The sequence below is a fragment of the Onychostoma macrolepis genome, chromosome 02 (assembly GCF_012432095.1).
Source record: "Onychostoma macrolepis isolate SWU-2019 chromosome 02, ASM1243209v1, whole genome shotgun sequence".
Classification (NCBI taxonomy): domain Eukaryota; kingdom Metazoa; phylum Chordata; class Actinopteri; order Cypriniformes; family Cyprinidae; genus Onychostoma; species Onychostoma macrolepis.
The window spans coordinates 31104190-31127070 of record NC_081156.1 but is presented as its reverse complement, the minus strand read 5'-3'; the positions used below and the strand labels follow the sequence as shown (position 1 = coordinate 31127070).

The 22881-nt window shown below is 37.2% G+C and overlaps 2 protein-coding genes across 3 annotated transcripts in view; one reads left to right on the top strand and one right to left on the bottom strand.

Annotated features, from left to right (window-relative positions):
* Nucleotides 1-1036: 1036 nt before the first annotated feature.
* Nucleotides 1037-4782, top strand: gpr35b (G-protein coupled receptor 35 b). The gene is made up of 2 exons (XM_058756239.1): nucleotides 1037-1162; nucleotides 3523-4782. The coding sequence occupies exons 1-2, from the start codon at nucleotides 1160-1162 to the stop codon at nucleotides 4402-4404; spliced, it is 885 nt and encodes a 294-aa protein (XP_058612222.1). The 5' UTR covers nucleotides 1037-1159; the 3' UTR covers nucleotides 4405-4782.
* A 4631-nt stretch (nucleotides 4783-9413) lies between these two features.
* sema6ba (sema domain, transmembrane domain (TM), and cytoplasmic domain, (semaphorin) 6Ba) overlaps nucleotides 9414-22881 on the bottom strand; it is a 133251-nt gene continuing 119783 nt past the window's right edge. For both annotated transcript variants that reach the window (XM_058762362.1, XM_058762372.1), the window contains 3 exons: nucleotides 21863-21940; nucleotides 20838-20896; nucleotides 9414-14856 (listed from right to left, as the gene is read on the bottom strand). In XM_058762362.1, the coding sequence (XP_058618345.1) occupies nucleotides 13940-14856; nucleotides 20838-20896; nucleotides 21863-21940 (1054 nt within the window). In that variant the 3' untranslated portion in view covers nucleotides 9414-13939. The remainder of the gene's footprint in view (nucleotides 14857-20837; nucleotides 20897-21862; nucleotides 21941-22881) is intronic.

The following is a 22881-nucleotide window of genomic DNA, read 5'->3' as shown; positions in this document are numbered from 1 at the left end:
CAGTGCAAGACACATGAAAGCCCGCATGGAGTTTGCTAAAAAACACCTGAATAAGATTCTCTGGTCTGATGAGACCAAGATAGAACTTTTTGGCCTTAATTCTAAGCGGTATGTGTGGAGAAAACCAGGCACTGCTCATCACCTGTCCAATACAGTCCCAACAGTGAAGCATGGTGGTGGCAGCATCATGCTGTGGGGGTGTTTTTCAGCTGCAGGGACAGGACGACTGGTTGCAATCGAGGGAAAGATGAATGCGGCCAAGTACAGGGATATCCTGGACGAAAACCTTCTCCTGAGTGCTCAGGACCTCAGACTGGGTTTACCTTCCAACAAGACAATGACCCTAAGCACACAGCTAAAGTGGCTTCACAACAACTCCGTGACTGTTCCTGAATGGCCCAGCCAGAGCCCTGACTTAAACCCAATTGAGCATCTCTGGAGAGACCTAAAAATGGCTGTCCACCAACGTTTACCATCCAACCTGACAGAACTGGAGAGGATCTGCAAGGAGGAATGGCAGAGGATCCCCAAATCCAGGTGTGAAAAACTTGTTGCATCTTTCACAAAAAGACGCATGGCTGTATTAGATCAAAAGGGTGCTTCTACTAAATACTGAGCAAAGGGTCTGAATACCAAATGAACAAATGATTTTAGCAAATGGCTGCAATATAACAAAGAGTGAAGAGTTTAAGGGGGTCTGAATACTTTCCGTACCCACTGTATATATTATATACTGTATAGACTAAACACTCTGCACACCCCCACAACCATCATGGTTTCTTTACTTACTTCTTTTTTTTTTTAAATGAGCAAGCCCCACTCATTTTGTTTTTCCATGCAGCCTATGCACATTTCACAATAGCATTTTTTCCAGAAAACATTATAACACCATGTAAGAATTGCATATTACGGAAATCTGTGAACAGCAGCGAGGATGTGGTTAATCTGTTCTGACACCTTATAGCACCTGCAGTGTCAAAAGTTCAATCAAAATCCACATCAATGATGTAACATCATTCAGCATCAGCAGAGGAAAGACGCAGGCTGGCAGGTCATGCAACAGAAAGCCTACGCATTTCAGTTCTTTAAACGCAGCATCGAGAACTGCACTGCTGACAGACTCGCAGGCTTTTTTTGAGAGAAGAACAGGCTATAAATCATGGTGAGTTGTTGTTTTTGTCAACCAGGGAAATGAAGGAATAATTGGTAGTAAAAAAAAAAAAAAAAAGATTATTCAAGAAGCAGTCAAGCTTGTTTTATTAACATGACAATTTATGGTTTTGAAGTGAAAGAGTTTAAATGCAAGGGATTACGGAAGAGTTTACAGAGGTCATGCTGATTCACTTCACTGTAATTATTTAAAACATCTAGCTGGTATTATGGTTAATAACATATAATTCATATTCATGGTCATTTCAATGACAAATGAATTTATATATCACCTTTAGAAACAAATTTAAACTGAATGAAGTACTTTACAACAATAAAAATGAGCTAAATACATTAATAATAAAATGAAATCATAAAAAATAGAAAGAGTAAATACTAAAATCATAACAAATTCTCTACAAATGTAATATTTATAAATGCGAGAGCATCAAAAACTACACGTTTTACATATGATTTTGTATTTAGATCTTTAAAGCGTGTATCTAAACTGCACATGTTTTACGTCACAATCAACTTCTTATTTGTTATAAACCTATTGTTTGTTAAAGCGTTGCCTATAACCTCAAACTGCTACACTTCCTGTCCTCATCTACGTATTTAGACATGACTGATTTCAAACCACAGTGTGCTTTTGTTTTACAGCAAGCTGCATGTATCACAATGCTTATCTGCACGTACACTCTCTATAATCTAGCCTACATACAGTACAGTGGCCAAGAAAGTATTTAGAAACTTAAGCTACATTTAAAAATGTGTCAGTATCATTGCATTAGATAACAAAATATAAAACCATGTGGCATTTATTCTGCACAAAGCATCATGTTGAAAAAACATGCATATGCTGGTTAGGTAGGTTTTGAAGCATGGATGCTGGTTTGAGCTGGTCCTGTGCTGGTCCTAAGCAACTAGCTCTTGCTCAGGACCAGCTTAAACCGGCTCAAACCAGCTCCAGTGATGGGAATAACGGCGTTATTGTTTTCAGTAACGAGTAATCAAACGAATTACTGTTTCCCCCGTTACAACGCCGTTACTGACAACAAAATGCGGCGTTACTATAATTTATTATGATATTAGAATTTTATTTTTTAGTTCATCTGAATTGATGTGTAGTGTAGCTGTATTTGACGTAGGCTACCGTTGACTCTATTGTGAAGGCGCACAGAGCGAGAGAGTCTTACATAACATGCAGAATTGACGCGCTACATGTAAACGATATTCTTTGTTGTATTTTCCTGTCACACTAAAGGAGTTCCTTTGGAATTCTTCAGCTTTTAAGAACTGCCGGTTTCTCTGGTTGTGGGCGGAACTAATGCGCAAACGTAATCTCATTGGCTGGCGCTCACCTATTATCGTCCCTGTTTTGATTTCAGCAAATCAGTTCGAGCGAACGCAGACAACGTGATTAATATTCACGAACCCAGCAGCTCATTAATCCTTAGTGCGTTTTATATTGTTATTAGTAGTATTAGTAGTTTTTTAGTTTTTTAAAGTTCTTTAATCATATAATGCTAAATTATAATATCATATTATAATGCTTGACTGACTGATGCTAAGTGTCAGTAGATAAATAGTAAATAATAATTTATTCTGTTTAGTGTCCATTTCATTAATTGAACATATTTAATATTGGGGGCATCCAGGTTATTTGACATTTGAACATTTTTTTTAAAAGTTCCCTGGTAATTAGTTACTTTTATAAAGATGTAACTCATCTACTAACTCAGTTACTATTTGTGAGAAGTAACTAGTAACTATAACTAATTACCAACACTGACCAGCTCAAACCAGCAGCCATGCTTCAAAACATACCTAACCAGAATATGCTGGATTTTTCAACAGGGCACATTTTCCAAGGTAAATAACTGACAAAAAAGTAGTATGTTCTTTAAATGATAAAACAATAGATTATCAAAATGTATTTGTACACTTTCCTGGTTGTGAAACATCAGTGAAACCTGCTCATGATGAAATACAACCCACTTAACTTCGCAAGAACTGACTTCATACAGTCACCAAAAACCTCCACAACTAAAATATACTGATCAACTTAATTCTGAGAAAAGATGCTTCAGCATTGTCTGTCACTTGGTTTGATATTTTGCTATTTAATTCAAATACGAGCAAAAATAACTCTGAAAAGTGAAGTTAGTGTAGAAAAAACAGGCTAACCCGCAGCATCTGAGCTTATGCATTTGAATATTTTGCATGCAATAATGACATTCGGATATTTTAAGTGCAGTTTAATTGCTCAAACCTTGTTGTGACGTCTTCAAAATTGTGAAACCTCTGCAAGCAGATTTCTCACTTAAACGGCCACTAACCCTTTGAACACTGTCATTGGCTCTCGTCTAGGTTGAATATAACTGCAATCCAGTGTTGAACCACACAGACAGAGCGATCAATCTGTTTGAACGTGTGGCCTACACGCCTGTCTTCATAGTGGGGCTTTTATTCAACGTCACGACCCTGTGTATCTTCTGCCGCCTCAAGCGCTGGACAGACATGCACATCTACATGTTCAATCTACTGGTGGCTGATTTCCTAGCCATTATTTTTCTACCTTTCAGGATACTGGAAACCTTTTGCCCGATTAATCCCAGCAAATTGTGTACATTCCTGCTGTGCACCCAATACTCCAACATGTACAGCAGCATCTTCACCATTACAGCTATCAGCATTCAGCGATTTATAGCCGTCAGATTTCCGTTTCTAACCAAAGCACTGGCCTCCAAAAGTAGGATGATCGCCACTTCAAAGTGCATCTTAATCTGGACAATCATAGTGGTCATCTGTGTTTGTAACTATAAAGACCTTCTCCCAGAAGACTTAGAGCACTGTTATGACCGAAAACTGACAAAAAAGCTCAAACAACACTTTTTCTTGCTTTTAGAGATTTTAGGTTATCTTATTCCAGTGCTCATCGTCATACTTTGCTCCACACAAACCATCTACATCCTGATCAGATCCCTTAAGCATGTCCAAGGCAGGGACAAAGTGGAAAGGAAAAACATAGCCGCTATCATCACTGCGAACATGTTCACATTCATAGTTTGCTTCACGCCCGTTCATATTGGTCTTTTGTTGCAATATGTATTAGATGCTTCAGGTAAAGATTTTGTGCACGTGTTTCTTGATGTCGCCGAGTGGATCGCTACCACCAACTGCTGTCTGGATTCGATTGGTTATTACTTTCTGCTGAAAAGAGTTAATAAAAGGGACAATTGTTCATACTGAATGTAAAAAGTTAGAGTAAATCGATCTAGATTAGATCGAGGCAGATCCCTGTAATATGTGAGGAACACAGTATAACAAAGCTTGGTCTACAACTGACGACACTGGTGTTATCATGGTATATGTTGGTATAATACTGTTGCACGAGTAAGATCATTGCAGGCTACTATGGCACCACCAGAGTATGTTCTTGTTTGGACTGTTACTTTGAGAAGAAATTATATTAATTTTTTTGTATGCAATATATTCCAACAAAATGTCTAAATGATTATCCTCTGCACTTTGCAATTTTTTGTTCTAATAATTTTTTTCATGAAGAATATGCCAATATGAAGGAATTCAATAATATTGTTTAAATAAAATAATTGTATTATATTTATAGCTATGCTTTCATCCAGTGACTTTGATCACATGCAATTTTTATCGCAACATTATATAGTAATAGCTAATAAATCTTATAATTTATATACATTTTTATATAGATTTATACATTGTATTATTTTTATATTATTTTATGTAATCAGATTCCAAAAATTAAGTAGTAATATTATTTGTAATAAGATTAAATTACATTTTTAAATACTCGCAACCAGACCACAGTTACTTTTTTATTGAATACATGATTACATGTTATTCACACAATAGCAATCAATTATTCATAATGTAATGTTAAATGCACTTCATGTTATTAATTACTACAAATGGAATATATTTTCTTACTCTTTGTATTTTTGTATCAATATGGTATGAGATTATCCTATTTAATCAATGTGATAAACAAGTTAAAAGTAATCAAAAAGTAGTCTGATTACATGATTACTGATTACAGACTAGTCAAGTCAAGTCAAGTCACCTTTATTTATATAGCGCTTTTACAGTTTTTCTCAGTCACTTTGGTGCATGTCTCAGATCAGAAATAAAGTTTTCAAAACAACTTGTTCAACCTCCACATCATCTAGTCACTTGTGCACATCATAAAAGCAGTTTCTCATTCTTTTGAACAAGTTGCGATTGCTTTGGTACATTCATGCATCTGATTATGTACATTTGTCTGTGGTTTCCTACATTATCAGTTGTTAATATCATGTTGCTCAAAATGTATTATACAGTTCTCCGTGCAATAGTCTTATCCCTCAAAACATCTAGTCATTAGTTCACCATATAAGTCATTAAATGCAAAATGGTTGATCTAGTTGTCATAAACTGTCAAGCATATTTTCTACACATTTCTATTAGACTTTTTGTAAATTTGTCATGAATTGTGCAAGTGAATCTTGACTTTCAATAATGAGGAGAATATAGATCAACCAGTTATAAACCAGTTCTCTGAAATGGCTCAAAGGTACATATGAACCTTCAATTGGAAAACATATAGACAGAGGACAACACAAGAGTTACAAATTCTGACGATAGATGAACATCCAGGAAACGATCAGGGTGAACAGCCGAGAGGAAGAAGAGGAGTAAAGATGCATGGTGGAAGGATACAGAGGCAAAACAGAGGAAGAGGCAGAAGAGGCCAAGGACAGAGGTGCATATTACAGTAGATGAAATAAGGGCCACTGTTGTGGAGCATGCTGTCAATCATGGCCTTACAATGGCTGAAGGGTGCAGCTAAATACTGGGAGATCGACCACTATAATTCAAACATTTCGAAACAGTCTTTTTCGATCAATATCCCACATACAGTAATGTGTAAATTTGTTGAAAGGATATATGGCATACATAAGAAGCTCAGCCTTCTGCATTTCAGTACAGTAACTGTCCTCTAAACTGTTGCCATAGTTTACATCAGAACATCCTCCAGAGTACACTGTTATATTGACAACATGACTAAGCATCTTGACTATCTTGTTTGTGAACAATGACACAAGGACTTTTCATTCTGGTGGCACTGATATGTTCACTGACATAAATACTTTCTTTTGAAAGATGAACTAAAGATTTTGATTAAGTTACAGGCTTTTGCAGGAAATCCATTGTGTGGTGCTGTTTGCACAAATTGTTTTGAGAAATGCACATACTTTGCAAATATTAAGGACGATTCGAGAAATGTACCAAAGCGACTGAGAAAAACTGTAACAATACAGATTGTGTCAAAGCAACTTTCCAATATCAAAATATCAAAATAGTGTGTCAATAATGTAAAATGACAAGATTAAACACTCAATTTTCAGTTAAAGGCATTTCATTATTGAATTCAATTGCTGAATTATTGAACTAAGCAATCTACCCAGCCAGCCAGCCCGGAGTATTTGTTATCATTATTATATTTTCAATGTATATATTTTATTAAACAGAAAATATTTATACCATGAATAGTAGACAAATGTAGTGACTATAGTACACAAATATCAGTAATAAATCATATAATTATATATTTTTTATTATTTGTATATTATATTTATCATTTTTATATTTTTTATTTATTTTATTAAAGATAAAACATTTAAAATATTTATGAATATAGTACACAAATATGAATAATAAATCATAATTTAAGATAGACAGAGATAGATAGACAGATAGACAGATAGATAGATAGATAGATAGATAGATAGATAGATAGATAGATAGATAGATAGATAGATAGATAGATAGATAGATAGATAGATAGATAGAATGGTAGATAGAATGGTAGATGGATAGACAGACAAATAAATTAAAATAAACTCTGTGCTCAGCAGGCCTTCGGCTCTGAGCAGTTTGCACTATTTGTCATGTAAGGTTAAACTGCCCTCTAGTGGTCATTCAGTGTATTTGTCACATGCGTTGTATCTGCAGTCTCATGCGCATACAGTAGACAGCAAAAACATTTGGCACGTGGTATAGCGATTCTGTATTATCACATGAACTGAAAATGGCCAGTGTTAAATACCTCATCAGGCCTAGGGAGTACTAAAAACATCAACCATATAATTAGTAATACGTTTTTTTTTGCCATGTTTACATACAATGTACTGTATTGTTTTGTATATACAGTATTATAGTAAAACCATAGTATGAAGAACCTTCATCAAAGTATAAATCAAAGTACTTTGGTATTACTATCTGATAGCATCTCTGACCGCTTTAGATCTGTCTGTCCAGTCATGATGAGAGAAAAAGTTGCACTATTTTGATGTTCTTCTCATTTGATCACCCTGTTGAAAAAGCCAGCATATGCTGGTTAGGTAGGTTTTGAAGCATGGATGCTGGTCTGAGCTGGTTTAAGCTCCTTATTTGGTCATGAGCTTTTCCTATGCTGGTCCTAGCAACTAGCTCCTCCTCAGGACCAGTTTAAACCAGCTCAGACCAGCATCTATGCTTCAAAACCTACCTATAACCAGCATATGCTGTTTTTTTCAACAGGGAAAATTGTGGCATTTAAAAAAATGATGGATAATTAGAAAAAAAAAAAAAATTACACATCAGGTTGTACACCTTTGACTTATTTTTATTTTTAAAAGCCATTAAGAAGCAAAGGACATGAATGAGTCGAATTAAACTGCATTGATGCTAAATTCCTGATGTAATTGATATGTTGATGTGTCTAATTAACTTCCAAGTAATGATCCTTCAAAACAACATCACTCTAGTCTTCAGATTGCACCGAAGTTGCCATGGTGACATGGTTCTCCATAGCAACAGAGAGATGCTGTGTGAAATTTCAATGTGCGTTCAGTGAAACGCCATCTACTGGACGGTGCCGTGCAAATGAAGGAACCAACAACCTTTCCACTTTATGAACATGTATAGAAAATATTAGTTAGATATATGCTCTAGTCATACTTCGATATTCTCACGTTTTAATAACAACGACTAACAAACAGTTAAAGGTAGCCATCGCGGGACTGTTTACAGTAGGCCTAATGATGTCAAAAATGTATTTTTTAGATATACTTTGATACCAAATTTGATCGTTTTATCAGCAGAATGGAATAAGACAAACAAAAGCATTAATGAATGCAGTCAAATCCATGGCTAATAGCCTACTTACTATGTTTGTGCTGTTATTTTCCCTCCAAAATGATGTCACTTCCTGTTTTTTTTTCTTTTTTGTTAAAGGGATTGTACAAAAGATTAACAGGATGGAAAATGATAATATGGAATATCCTAATAATCCTAAAAATCAGATTACCAATTAAAACAATATCTCAAAAACATCTTTTGTCTAAAATAATTGAATATTGCTTAATAATTTGCCTGTTTTGATCTAGAAATACATTGAGATAAGACAAAAATGGCAACATCTGCTAGTAAAATTAATTAAAGAGTGCAAAGAGTATTTCAGAGTGCAATAATTTTCAATGTTTTGATTTAGAAATGCATTGAGACATGACAAAAATCATAACATCTGCTCAGACTTGTGAAATTATTAAATTTTTGCTCCTATGTTCAGTTAATTCTGATGTAGTGAAAAATTAAAATGAATTAATATGATTTCCATCTTTTAAAATTGTCAGTTAAATATTTTATTTAAATTGAGACATATATAATGAGTACAATGTAAATGTATTTTATTTCGCATGGCTTAAAGTGATGTACTATGATTAAACAATTATTAATATAGGCTCTTATTTTATTAAAATGTTATTTTAAAAAGATAATTCATTACTTGCTAACTTTTTGCTGGTAGAAATAGTTTCTGATGTAAGATTAAGTTTAATAGCTGGCCTATATATTGCATAGTGACTTACTTTAGCTACAGTAGTTTTATAATTAACTAAACAATAATTTGGGCAACTGGCACCTAATTAACTCTTTATAGTGAGCCTTACTGCAAAATGGGAGCACACCCAGAAAAAAAGGTACAAAAGCTGTCACTGGGTTTGTACCTTTTCAAAAAGTACTAGTTTGTACAATTTAGGTATTAATATGTAGGACTATATTAATAAGGTACTAAATTGCACCCTTCAGGGGAAAATAAGGTACAAAAAATGTACCGCCCCAGTGACAGCTTTTGTCCCTTTTTTACATAGAGCGTTGCATCATATCTTTAATATGGATGACACATTTAACAGAGACAAAGGTCAAACAATCAAATGTGTTTATTAGAATGATAAAATCTCCATGTTGATTTACATCTGAAAATAAGTGTGTGCTCCATTACTGAGTCGTGTGTGTTCATGTGTGAAACTGGGTGTATATGTGTGTACTTCTATACATGTGAGATTATTTAAAAACCAACAAACGAACAAAACAATTTTCACTGGATACCACCCCTGGAGTTCTATACACAGGGACATTACATCATCGCCAGCGGAGGGGTGGAAATCAGGATTTGAGCTATGTACAGAGCAGCTGAGTCTACGTAAACAACTCAACGTAACACTGATTCAGTCTTACACACAGCCCTTCACGTCGAAGGCAAATCTGTGTCGCCATATACACTTTCGTACAAAATGCCAGTTATATCAAGAGATCAAGAATCCTGCTTCAACATTTGCAAAGTCTGTGACAACCAATAAATTTGATAATTTGTGGAACAAAAAAGCAATGAAACATTGTGGAAAAAGTCAAACACACATTATTGGCCTTGATTATTGTACAATATTGTGCTTGTTGCAGCATGATCGGAGATAAAGACACTGGGTTATGACAGCAAGTGCTTATGGGAAAAATCATTTGAATACATTCACAGCACATTCAACACTTTACTTTGACAATAATAGATCAGAATTTTCACAGATGGCGCTGTGTGAAAAAGTCAATGTCACTCAAGATCACTTTGAGCAGTTCGGCATAAAAACACCCCAGAAATCATCTGAACAAAAGGAAAATATCATGAAGGGCAAAATCATGGACATTTAAAGCCATTTTAATTTATAACAAGGGACTTCCTGCCAGAAAGAAAATTAGCTTTAGGCACTGAATTTTCAAGTTGATGTGTGGACACTTGTATCTTTTTATTGAAGGCAGTTTGTGTGTGTGTTTCTTGAGGTTTAAAAAAAAAAATCAGGAATTATACTGGGAACTAGACTTAGCCTACTATTTTCTCAAGAAAATACAAGCAGTGGTTCTCCACGAAAAACACGCTTCTACAGTACTAGCATGTTGCTATGTGGTAGCTTACTAGCTTTTCTCTTTCAGGAGAAAGAAAATCCCTGTTTTATCCACCAGGCAAGAAACTAAACTCTGATCACTTAGAAAAGTAAAAGCACGCTTCAATAAGCTGCTCAGTTTGAGGTATCAATAGCACAAATAGCGTGCGACAAGTCACACTTTGAAGAAACACTTGTTTTGGCGTCTTCGTAGCTTATTAGCAAACTTAGCGATTTCGTTTTCTGTTGGCAAACACTTATGAAGATGGATATGGCACAGTTTCTTTTGAAGATTGTGAATTTGAACACTTGAAAACTTTGAGATGTTTGCTGAAAGTATATGATATCTTCCAGACGTGCTTCTTTCTTCACATATGGTTTCGCATATTAGCATATAGCGCATTTGCTACTTCCTGCATTTGATTACTTGCTTTAGTGTCCTTGACCTACAGGTAAGCGGCTATATCCTTGCATTTCCTGCCTACCAGGATCTATTTCCTGTGTTCTGGATCCTATTTCCTGCCTGGTGTATCTTCAATGCTGAAGAGAGGAGACCTAAATATATACACACAGTAATTTAAACTCATAAACACTCACAGGCACACACACAGTGCAATCAACCATGACTCTCCTTTCAGCTGGATTTATGAGCTAATCAATGTTCAACCGACCGTTGCACACAACTGCAGGAGTGTGTGTTTTCCGAGAGCATCAGCAATGGCATGATCGTGCTCTCTAGGATAGAGGAGTAAGCTTAAGTGATGCGTGTAGCACGTGCTTTTAATAAGAGACATCTTGCAGGTGCATGAGAACCATTATTAAGTGCATTCCTGTGTACTCAAGTGTGTGTGGCAACTCATCTAATCAGACATCTGCTTTCAATATCTCACAGACTTCTGCTATTAGACACTTAATAACAAAGCTAGCCTATGTGGAGATGGACAATTGTGTGCGGGTCATGCAGAAAGAGGAAGCTGGTGAAAAAGAGGTTCTTTTCTGAACCCTAGAGAGCCAACTTGTTGTCTACTGTCTTTTAAGGCAGAATCCAAACCAAAATTAACTTGACTTTTTTTGAAACAATCTTTTTGGACAGCAACTCCATTAACAGTGTCTAAGGAGACACAGAAACTTGATTAATAAAGTTAATTCCACTAGTCTGACGATAGCATGTTGCTTAGCTAACTTTAATAAGATCAAAAATAGTACATTTTAGGTTTTCATTACTTGATTTGAAATAAGATGGAACTATTTTCTGTCAGTTACCTTTCCAAACTGTTGCATGCTGTTAAGTTTATCGTTTATTCATAAAATTATTTTTTAAATAATTCAAACATTTCAAGATCTGATTCCCAGGCAATGTATGAATTGATAAAATGTATATCCTAATTGCAATGTAAGTCACTTTGGATAAAACCTCTGCCAAATTCATAAATGTAAACTTTATCTGCCATCTTGAATGAAAACTGCCAGAGAGTGTTTCTCTGTACATTTGATTATGATATCTTTAGATAAGTACCCTTTTAGTTTTCTGATATAAGGTCACAATCACTTAAGGACACATGACTGAAAACTTGCAATCCACGATCTCTGTTGATGATGAAGACCTTTCAAAACCAAAGCAAATAAATACAAAAAGGAGGGGATGTGTATTATGATGTATATGACAAGCTAAATGATTGGTTGCTTCACAGACAAACACACCCAATAACGTAACTGGCTTCAAGTCACATGACATCTCTTGACTTTGCAGTCCTTTTAGTTCTCGCATTGTAATTCCTTTTCTCTGGGTTTCCATTCTCGTTTGCTCTCCTTCAGAGTCCAGGAGAAACAAAAGGTCAAACGGCATCTTAAAGAAGAAGAGTCCAAAGGTCCTCAAGACAGAGTCTGTCTTTCTCGGTCTCTAATTGTGTCTTATTAGAAAACAGCGGGTGTTACCTCAGTTCTCTGTTCCATGTTACATTTTACATATTGTGTAAAAAAAGTCACTGTACAAAAAAAGAAGAAACAAAACAAAAAGACAAAAAAGACTTGGAATCCAGCGTGTTCAGAAGTTCTCAGAGAGCTTTGTTTCTCTGATAAAACTCACAGAGCTACACAGAACACATATATTCACGTGGTTGAGGCCATGAAACTCATCCAACCAAAGTTTTCTCTCTGTCTCTCTCTCTCTTGTAAAGTCTGAATTCAAGGCTGAGGTAATACTGAGGTGAAGGCCTCAGCTCACTCGACAGAGAACAAAGTCATTAAACACAAAAGATTTCCAAGCAAACAACTGAAAAATCTTGAGTTTTCTATTCATACATTTTGGTCAAAATAATGCATCAATGCAACTGGCGTACTGTGAATCTTGCAAAGCGAACCATGAGACGGGGCCCCGCCCACATGTAGTGATGTCACACACAAACATTTATAATGGAAAAAGTGCCGCTGATGGAGAAAGACAGTGTGTTTTTTTGGCTAATGTGGCCTTTTCTATAGTTTGCTTCTCTTTATTCTCCCATTTAATATGCTGAAATAGTATCATCTTTCTATGAATCAGTGGTGTACTACTTAAGTACGTATTAAGCCAAGACCATATATTCAGGAGCATTTGGACTCCGGCTTGAATGAGCTGGTCTCGATCAGTCTTAGAAAATATGCTCATGGACTTGGACTTTAGTCTGAGTCCAGTCTTGTAGGACTCAAGTACTACAACACTGCTACGTATGTTATGTAGAAAATGTAAATCTTAATGGGCTACGAGAAGTTAGAACCAATCAATAATCACTGTTATGTGAAAGGGAGAGGAAGCGTTTCTGCAGTACAAGTTCATTCCAAATATTTCCTTTCGACCAGTTAACCTGTCCAAATATGCTCCTACAGCATTTACACTGATGTAAATGGGGTGTCCTGTACGCCAGTAATCACAGCACTTTGTTCAGAGTTTGGTATCGACCAGAAACAACAACCACTGTTGACCACTGAGTCATTACTCCAAGAAACTGTTGGGTTCTTCCTCTTATTTGGAGTTAACAATTGTCCCAAATTAAATGCTGTCGTTAGATAAAACTTACAAATCTGCTGAAAGTGTAACCTGCTAAACAGAGTCAAGGTCTGAACAGATTCAGGGATAGATCAAGATGTCTACGGTTTTTTCCTCCATCTGATAAAGGCGTAATAAAGTTTGGTAAACCGCACTCATACTCAGTCAGCAAGAATGAGAGCTACAGGGAAAAGCACATCTCTGTCTACATATTTGTGTGATTGTGAGTGATAAATAGAGAGAAGAAAGAGGTGTTTCCAGTAAGAATGGCTGCTCTTCTCATAGTCAGTGAGGTCCGTTTTGGCTTTTCCTCATGCAAGCAGTTCCAGACAAATGAGGAAAAGGATGACAAGCAGGCGAGGAAAGAAACAGAGAGAGAGAGAGACACAGAGAGCTGCTGTGATTGGCCAGGTTGCGCTCCACAGTCCACATGAGGTTTCAGCCGCTCACGTTTCTACAATTTCCCACTCCTCGCATCTTGGTTCCTCTCTGTTCACTGGCCTGTTGGTGTCCGATCGCTCCCTCCCTTTCCGAGCAGGTGGCTGAAGTCCGCCAGGTCGATGAGCCCCCGGGACCCGTGGAGCACGGAGCGCGTCAGTCCTGCAGGATGCTGCGAGGCCGGGGTGTAGTGGTGGCCTGTTGGAGGTATGCCATGACTGCTGAAGATGTAGCCTTCGTGGGTCCAGCGTAGCGGCTCTCCACTGTACTCTATCTGGGTGCTGGGTGCTGACACCACTCTCCGCCGGTCGGGGGAGTCTTGGGGAGTCATGGGGTAGTTGTACTCGCCTGCCGACTTGCGAAGAAGAGTGCCTGGGCGTATTCCCTGATCCCGGTACTTGGAGAGAGAGACGTAGCGTTGGCGGTCGATACAGGTTTCAATGGCTTCCTCATGGCGTCGACCGGACCCTTGCAGGAGTTTAGAGCTGAGAAACAAGGTGGATGGTGGAGGTGGACACTGGGTTCCCACCGAGCTCAAGAAGGTCTGGCTTTGGTCCCAACTGGATCCGGAATCGGACAGGCGTAGCCCACGTTTCTGCTGCAGGGGAGTTTGCTCGGGTGTGGGAAGCAGACCTGGATCCAAGTCACCCGCTTTGACCCAACCATTCGGCATTACGAAGAGCGTCTCTCCCTGCGAACGTGGCCGGTCCGTGCCGCTGTGCCGGGATACGCTCATCACGGAGCCGCTCCTGCTTTGTCCCATCATGCACCGTTCCTTCTCACTCTTCCGCTGACTACTGGACGAAGGAGTGTTGCTGTGCGAACGGTGGCGGTGTTTTTGACCCATGATCCAGCACACAGCCAGGCCTGAGAGGGCTGCCCCGGTGGAGAATGCAGAGACTGCAGCGACAACCAGCAGGTTCAAAGTAACGAGACTTTCCGGCTCATCCATAAAACTCTCATGTAACAGACCTGCAAGAAAGAGAGCAAAATATGTTACAATCCAAAAACAACAAGGAACTTGGGGCCAGATTTACTAACAGCTTGCACCAGTGCAAACCTTCTTTTGGCGTTAAAATATTACTGTCAGGATTTACTAAAGACGCACAGTGAAGAATTAGAGCTGAAAAGGCATGGACACAGTTATTTTTGCGCCTGACATTATTGAATATGCATTTAGGAGTTTCCATTTCAGATGAAAAAATTATGGGAGGAGAGTATTCAAATGAATCAGGCAACCCGATTTACTAACATTTGCGCTCGTCAAATTACTGGTATTTGTGCCATTATTTAACGCTCCAAAAAAGCATGTCTTAAACTATTTTGCGCTTGAAATGGCTGCAATTGTTGTTGCAGAGTACAGAGCTCGAGGTAGAAGGGAGAGGATTTTTTTCCACACATATTAATTTATTTGGAATGCCAGAACATATTATATGAACATATCATTTGCCAAGCCATGTTATTTTTAATTTGCATCAGCAAATAAAAGATGACTTAGAACCAGGGTTCCCACACCTTGGTTAACTTCAAATTCAAGGAGCTTTCAAGGACTTTCCAGGTCCAATACCCTCAAATTCAAGGACTTAATGTGGGGACACATTTCAAGTGAGAGCAAAGGTTACATCGCGTCACCTTGTAAGATACATTGTTAACAGTTTTCATGTGTCAGACACAACTATGCAAAAAAACAAATTTTTTTTTCCATTTATTTTTGGCCATATGACAGAAATCTGATATTTGTCGTATTTTTGTTTTGCATAAAATTGAATAATATTTGGTACATACTATACTGTATTCTAAAATGATCTGATATTAACCTTTGCATGGATTTTATTGAAAAGAGCTTAGGCTCCTGTAACCAGAAGTTTTAAGATATATGAATATGCTTTTAAGTTTTTCTTGCCTCATGGCTTTACATTATCTTAACAAGCAAAGCAATTCAACATTACATCCTTTGGATCTCTGGCAAGCCATTCTGTGTAGTCTTCTTTGGTGAGCCAAATATCTTGAAACTTGCAATTTCCAGGCATCACATTTCAGTGGTTTCAGCCTATTTTTGCAATGTTTCACGGTGTGTCTGTGAAACGTTGAGGTACCATCTTAGTAGTTTCATGTGCGTGTGAACATCATGGCAACGAACAACACAAAGTACCTCACATGGGAAACACTTAACGTAACGCATAAATGTGCAACGTAAATCAGTGTTGGCGAAATAACACATTAGCGGACCGGAGGGAATAATATGGAATTTTCAAGGACCAGTATCTATGTTTGTTTATTTTCAAAAACTTTCCAGGGCCTTAATTTTTTATCAGATTCACAAACTTTCAAGGATTTCAAAGACCCGTGGGAACCCCGTAGAACCCTCAACTAGGAGTCACGCAATACAGGTCTATCAAAACTTCTTGCAACCCTTCAGTTTTTGGCCTCCAGTTCTTTTCAACATACTGTAGCTTATTTCTTTATCCTTTATTTGTGACTACGCTAATTTGTGCTGTGCTTGGTATATTGCATTGGTCGATATGTAAATGAGATGTTGCATCTGTGTTCTTTAATTTGCGCGTTGTTATTAAATCACCTGCAGAAATTTCCACGCCCATCGGTGTCGTTTTGGAATTGCGCTCTCCTGCTAATTTGCCCTGTTTAGTAAAACTGGCCCTTGAAGGCCAAAATGCAGTTTTGGGACTACTAAAAAACACTGTAACAACTAAAACTATTGACACGATTAAGCTCAGGAGGACTAATCATTTAAAAACTGACACTTGAATGGCTTACAAAAGCATCAAAGAAGCTCCTCATGACTTTTGAAGCGGTGTGCAATTGATCTATTGAGTTTCTGTACATTACAGCCCCAGCAATCGATCAGAAAACAAGAGACTGTTGACTACAGTCGCTCCTAATTCGGTGAACTTGATACAGTGTGTGTTTCAGTAGGCTAAGGCTGTGACCTTCCAGAGATGGAATATGACCTTAGAAACCTTGCACTTAAAAGTCCTGCCTCAAGAACCATGAACATGCAAACACCATTGTCAGTCACTGACCATGAGCAACCTGTGCAACTGAGATTCATACTGAAAAGTGAGTAGATGTAAGAACTAAATGGGTCTAAAGAGATCATTCGATAAATTCAAAGAACGCAGCAGTTTTTGGAGTTGATGACTCATGATTTTCATGCTCTGCTTTCTAATCGTTTCTCTTGGAATTGGCGTTTGTGTAATCTTGGCCTTTCTCTTTCTTTCTTTTAACAGCATTTCTTGTACTCTTTCTTCTGCCGTTCCCTGTGAGGTGTCCTTGGTTTTAACCTCTATTTTCTCAGTCTTCTACTTTTCCTCTATTATCTCCTCTCTTGGCTTTCTTCTCGCTGACTATCTCTCCTCTAGCGGTGCCGTTTATGTGTGGGCTGTTAGCCGTCTCCGAAATGAGAAGCTGTCAGGCTCTGCGTCTACTTCAGTATCCAAACTAGTAAATGTCTTGACAGTAAGAGGACTTTTAAAAGAATAGTTCACCCAAATAGGAAAATTCTGTCATCATTTACTCACCCACACGTCAGTCCAAATGATTTTCCTTCTACTGTAGGCCACAAAAGGAGACAAACCGGTTTGGAATGACATGAAAGGGAGTAAATGATCATTTTTGGGTGAACTGTTCATTGTTTGGTCACTCACTCTTTCAGTTTATAAATGAATATTGTGTGCAGCCCTTCAAAGAATACTATGGTACTGCCATTGTGGTAGTGTCCAGAAAATGGCATTACCAAAAACAACCATATACACTACATACACTTTGACAAAGCGCATTTCTATTCCCCAACACGCATAGACAATGAGATTGACACATAGGCATACACACATACATTCATACACAAACTCCAATTTTCTGATCTTTTCTTATATTCTCTCTCTCATATTCCCTTTCTGTTTTCTGCCATTAAAACTGTTGTGGTCTCAGCTGGGAATCGCAGCTCTCATTGCATTTGTTCATTGTACCAGCAGGAGTCTGCTGCACACAACACACTCAACAATTGAACCCTTTTCTTAATATTTTGTTTCCTTTGAACAGTCCTAAAGACTAAAATACTTCTACAAGATTGCTTGTAATGTGTGTGTGCGTGTGTGTATGTGTGTGTCCTCAGGGGTGTAGCAATCATTTCAAGAGACAGAAACCTCCTGACCATTGATAGATTTCTCTTACATCTTTGTATTATTTGTATTTGTAGCATATTTTCAGCTGAAAATTCAGCTTTGCCATAACAGGAATACATTCTATTTTAAAATATATTAAAACAGAAAACAATTATTTTAATAATAAGTGTAACTGTACTGTATTTAAAGCAAATTAGTATATTTATGCAATACTGACAAGACAAAGAGAAAACAGCTCACTGTGCTTGGCTGGATAACTTTAATAGATTTAAAACGTCATCTAAAATGAACATTAACATGACTATATGGCTAATTTTAATGTACTTGCCTGCTTCTGACAAACGGCAGCAGCATCAAACAGAGTGATTTCAAACAAGCTCTGAACAAACTCGTTTTCTCTCTCTCTCTCTCTCTCTCTGTTCTGATCTTTTTTGGAATTCACTGTTTCACTCGTCTTGGGCTCTTTCAAATATGTCTGAACTTCTGTGTGATGGATGGAGCGAGCGAGGACAGAAGAAGACAGGCGTTTGATGTAGACGAGAGGACGGCTGACCGGCAGACTGGAGCTGTTTCAGCAGGAGTACTGAGTTTAATGAGCCTGTGACTCTGCTTCATATATCCCAAAACCAAATCATATTAGACTGGCCAGACGGCAGCCATTTTACAGACGCATTTCTATGGGCTCATTATATTATGAATGTGCCTAAATTTCTTTTCAAGGATCTCTTTAATTAGTTCCCATTTGCCTCTTGACGTTGGGGTTCATTTTGTTCTCCATGTTAATTCCGTCCCTTCCCTTTCCTCTGTCTGTAAATACATCCTTCAGCCTCCAGCTTTATGTTGAATGTTAAAGCGAGTAAACACGCTCTCACTGTACAGTATACAAGGATCTTTGGAGGTTCAGAAGTCTGACTCTCTGGCTATATTCATACAACCATATCTTCCATAACATTGTGACAAGTGTATTGCAGCAAACACGAGTGGGTTGAGTACTGTGTTGACCACAGTCAATTCTCTTTGATAGTTCACAATAGCCTTGACTTGTTCCTGCTGCAAAGACCAACGTTTCCGGCTGGTTTATGCTGGTTGATACTGGTTTAGTGCTAGTCTGCTGGACTTTGCTGGGTAAGGTGGTTAAGGTAAACTATAATCAATTCTGTTAATAAGTAAAAAATATTAGATGAACAATTAGAAATGTTGATTTGGCAACTAACTGAAATAAGTTCATGTTGAACACTAAAATTAATCAAATTTAAACAGGAAAAAAAAAGATAAACAGAAAAAAAAAATACTACTACTATTAAAAATACCAAACGTATATAACTAAATTATTTATAAGTAAAAATAAAAATTTGAACTAAAAATATACTAATAGAAGCTAATTCAAAATATTAATAAATACCATAATGATATACTGTATAAATAATATTAAAACAACACTGTACACAAGCACACCAGCCTGACCACCACACCACTGTAATTTCTTATAGCAATTTTAATTACCTAAAATATAATATTAAAACTGTTAAAAATAAGCCAAAAAGCCTAAAATAGATTTTAATGGCAGGTTCCCATTGTTACAACTTACCCCATACAGTTTAACAACATACTCTGGCAGCTCTGCTATTGCTTTTATGCCAGTGGTTCTAAACCAGGGGGTCGGGGTCCACTAGGGGGCTCAACAAACTTATTTTTTATTTAAAATAATAGATTATTATTAATAAAATATTCAAACTCTAATCTAAATAAAACTGTATTCTAAATTAACATCAAACTAAATTTTATTTGAATCCCCCCCTTAATAATTAATAATAATACATTTAAAAAAAAAAAAGAAAACAAGCAGTCATATTTTGGAAATACCTTTTGACTCAAAAAGTTTGAGAAGCACTGTTTTAAGCTCACTGAGCAAGTTGTTGCCCGCAGTTCTATTCAAACAGCACATATCAATCTGAATGTGCTTTCAAAATTCAGCTGCGTCTCCTAAAAACTTCAGGAAGTCACTATAAGAAGTCATACAATGAGGCCATCATTCTTTTCCTAAATCAAACTGTGTCAAGATTAGCAATCCAAAAAAGACACCCATATTCTGCTGCTGTTCTCCATTTCTATCCTGAAATTATCACACAGAAACAGATTCCTTGAAAGTACACACTTACTAAGCCATTGAACTTTAATCTATTTGATTCTGTGTGCTTTCTCGCTCTCTTCTGTGTGACTCAGCTGAATCTATATGGCTGCACTGAGATATAGCCTCTTCTGTCTGAGTATCTGTAGCAGTCTGTTATGTCAAGAACTCCTGAAGATGAGACTTGAGAACATCACTGCTGTTCCACATTCTGCTAAATCTGAACTTTGGAACAAATTTAAGCGTTTTGAGCCATGAAAACTGGAGAGATTGACAGAGAGTGTTTCATATGCTGCCAGATTTGCAAAATGCCATTAAGAGCGGAAAGCGAATCTAAGCTTCTCATTGTTTGAAAATATAAACCATCTTTTGTCTTTTTAACAATGTAAACACTGCCGCTAACTCTCACCCAGGCACCTCGTACTTTAAAGAAATCAATTAATTTCTAAAACGAAAAGACTTAAGGCTCTATTTCTCTCTCATTATCTTCCTCCATCTCTCCCGATGCAACCTGTGACTTTCTCGTGACTTTGACTGCTTGAGCAAAACTTTCGAACCAGACCAGACTGGATCTTTTCTGTATTGTTGAAGAGTCGCAAGAGAATTCTCTCGAGGAAGGAGAGGCGCGCTGAAGGTAGAGTGGGAAGCTAAAGGTCACATCCCAAACAGGTTCACAAACTCACCGTCGCAGTCTCCGAGATGTGTGGTGTTTCCGTATTCAACGTCCTGCACGAAAGGTAATCTGCAAAACAGGAGAAAAACGGATTTGAACATTAACTGCAAATTCACCGATTAGATACACGACACACATTCTATGCAAGTACGTGAATGCATGCACTTCTAGTTATGCAAACTCAATTTCATGCGTCATTGCATTTAGAAATGTGTCCGAACACAATTCAAAACACATTCAACTGCTGTTTTTTTTTTTTTTAGGCTGTTATGACAGAGGGAAATTTTACTGAACAAGTTAGTTAAACTGTCATGTTTACCAAGCGACATGAATAATAATACATCTGGTTTAAATGTGAACAGTATATATTCTTTATATTAAGTACTTTTTTTTAGGAATATGCAAATATTCAAACACTGCACTTTGAACTACCAAAACATTCCCGTTCAACATGTTCTAATTGGTACATTTGTTTTCCAATTAATTCATGAAAACATTGATTGAATGTCCTCTGAATGTTACTTCTAAATGTTATCTGAACATTCAAAAGTATAGTTTTTAAAAATGTTTCCAAAAATATTTTAAATGTTTTTCTTGGCTAACGGAACATTCCATTTTAGTAATGTTTTTGTGGTAACATTTTGAGACCATTATTATTAAAGATCACATAACTTTGAATGAATGTTACTGGAAGAACATTTGTTCAAAACTTTAATAGAACCTTATAATTACAGTTATTTGGGTTAACACATCAGCATTGGCTCAAGCAATGGCATGAGTGTGAGGGCGGGACTATATGTTTGACTGGCCAATGGCAGTTGAGCAGAGTGTTTTGGAAACCTGTGTAAAAACATTTACATTTGGTGACAGTAGTGGTGCAGAAATTGCACGCCTTTAACTGCATAAAAAATTGAGGGTAACTCTATCGCCCCCTTGAGTTGAGGCTTAGAGGCATGTCAAATACAACAGGGCAGCATGCATGCAACGGCAAGCATTTATATTTGTGTAGAGTATGTTTCTGGTTTTCTTTCTAACCTGGTGCCTGGCCTCAGGAGTGAGCAGGTGCTTCCTCTGGTCCAGCCGCAGTATGGATCTCTGGACGCAATGCAGTTTCTACACACACACACACACACACACACACACACACACACACACACACGCACACACACACAATGTTTGTCAATGTTATTACAAGGGACAATACTGACCTCCTCTATAACGAATACAGGAAACAAAACTGGAGAACAGAAATTATGATTTATAGAGGCTGAAACAGAGAGAGAGACAGACATGACTCAGACATTCAGCTGCAGTCTCATATTTTCTCATATCTGTCTCTCCAGCTATTCAAGGTCACTTCTCTAGAAACATAAAATTATATACATAAAATTATGCGTGTGTGTATATATATAATTTCATGAATATATAAACATAATTTTAAATGTACTGCTTATAAAAAAATAAAACTTTAAAGTGAACAGATTTACATTCCAAACAGCAATAAATATAATTAACTTTAATAATTTTTTTAATAGCCTTACCATTTTTCAATTACAATTTGCAATTTAAATGTATATTATTTAAAACAATGCATTTACATTTAGTACCGTATTCTTTGTTTAGCATCTATGTGAGCTTGTGCATGGAGCAAAAGGAGGTTTTAAAAGTTGTGTAAGAAATGATTTTTTTGAAGTTGCAAATAAAAAAAGATTATTTGAGAATATTTTACAAGAAAATACTTCAGTCTTTCTACTTCAAATTGTCATGTTAAATTCAATGTGTAGCAATTTCTGAGCGAACAAGTAAACCCTACACATTGCTTCCATGAGTGTACCACCCATAGCAACACGGGCTGCTGGTGCAAGAGTCATTTGAGCGGCACATGGTGCTGCAGACGTACAAAGTGGTTTGGAGAGACTTGAACTGGTGCAGATGGTACTGTACTGCATCCCGCAAGACGAGAGAGAACGTCAGCAGACTCAATCAAAGCCTCTTCCATTAATCACGGCTGAATTACACCAGAACTTTACTGCTTCACAGGAAGAGACCGTTCC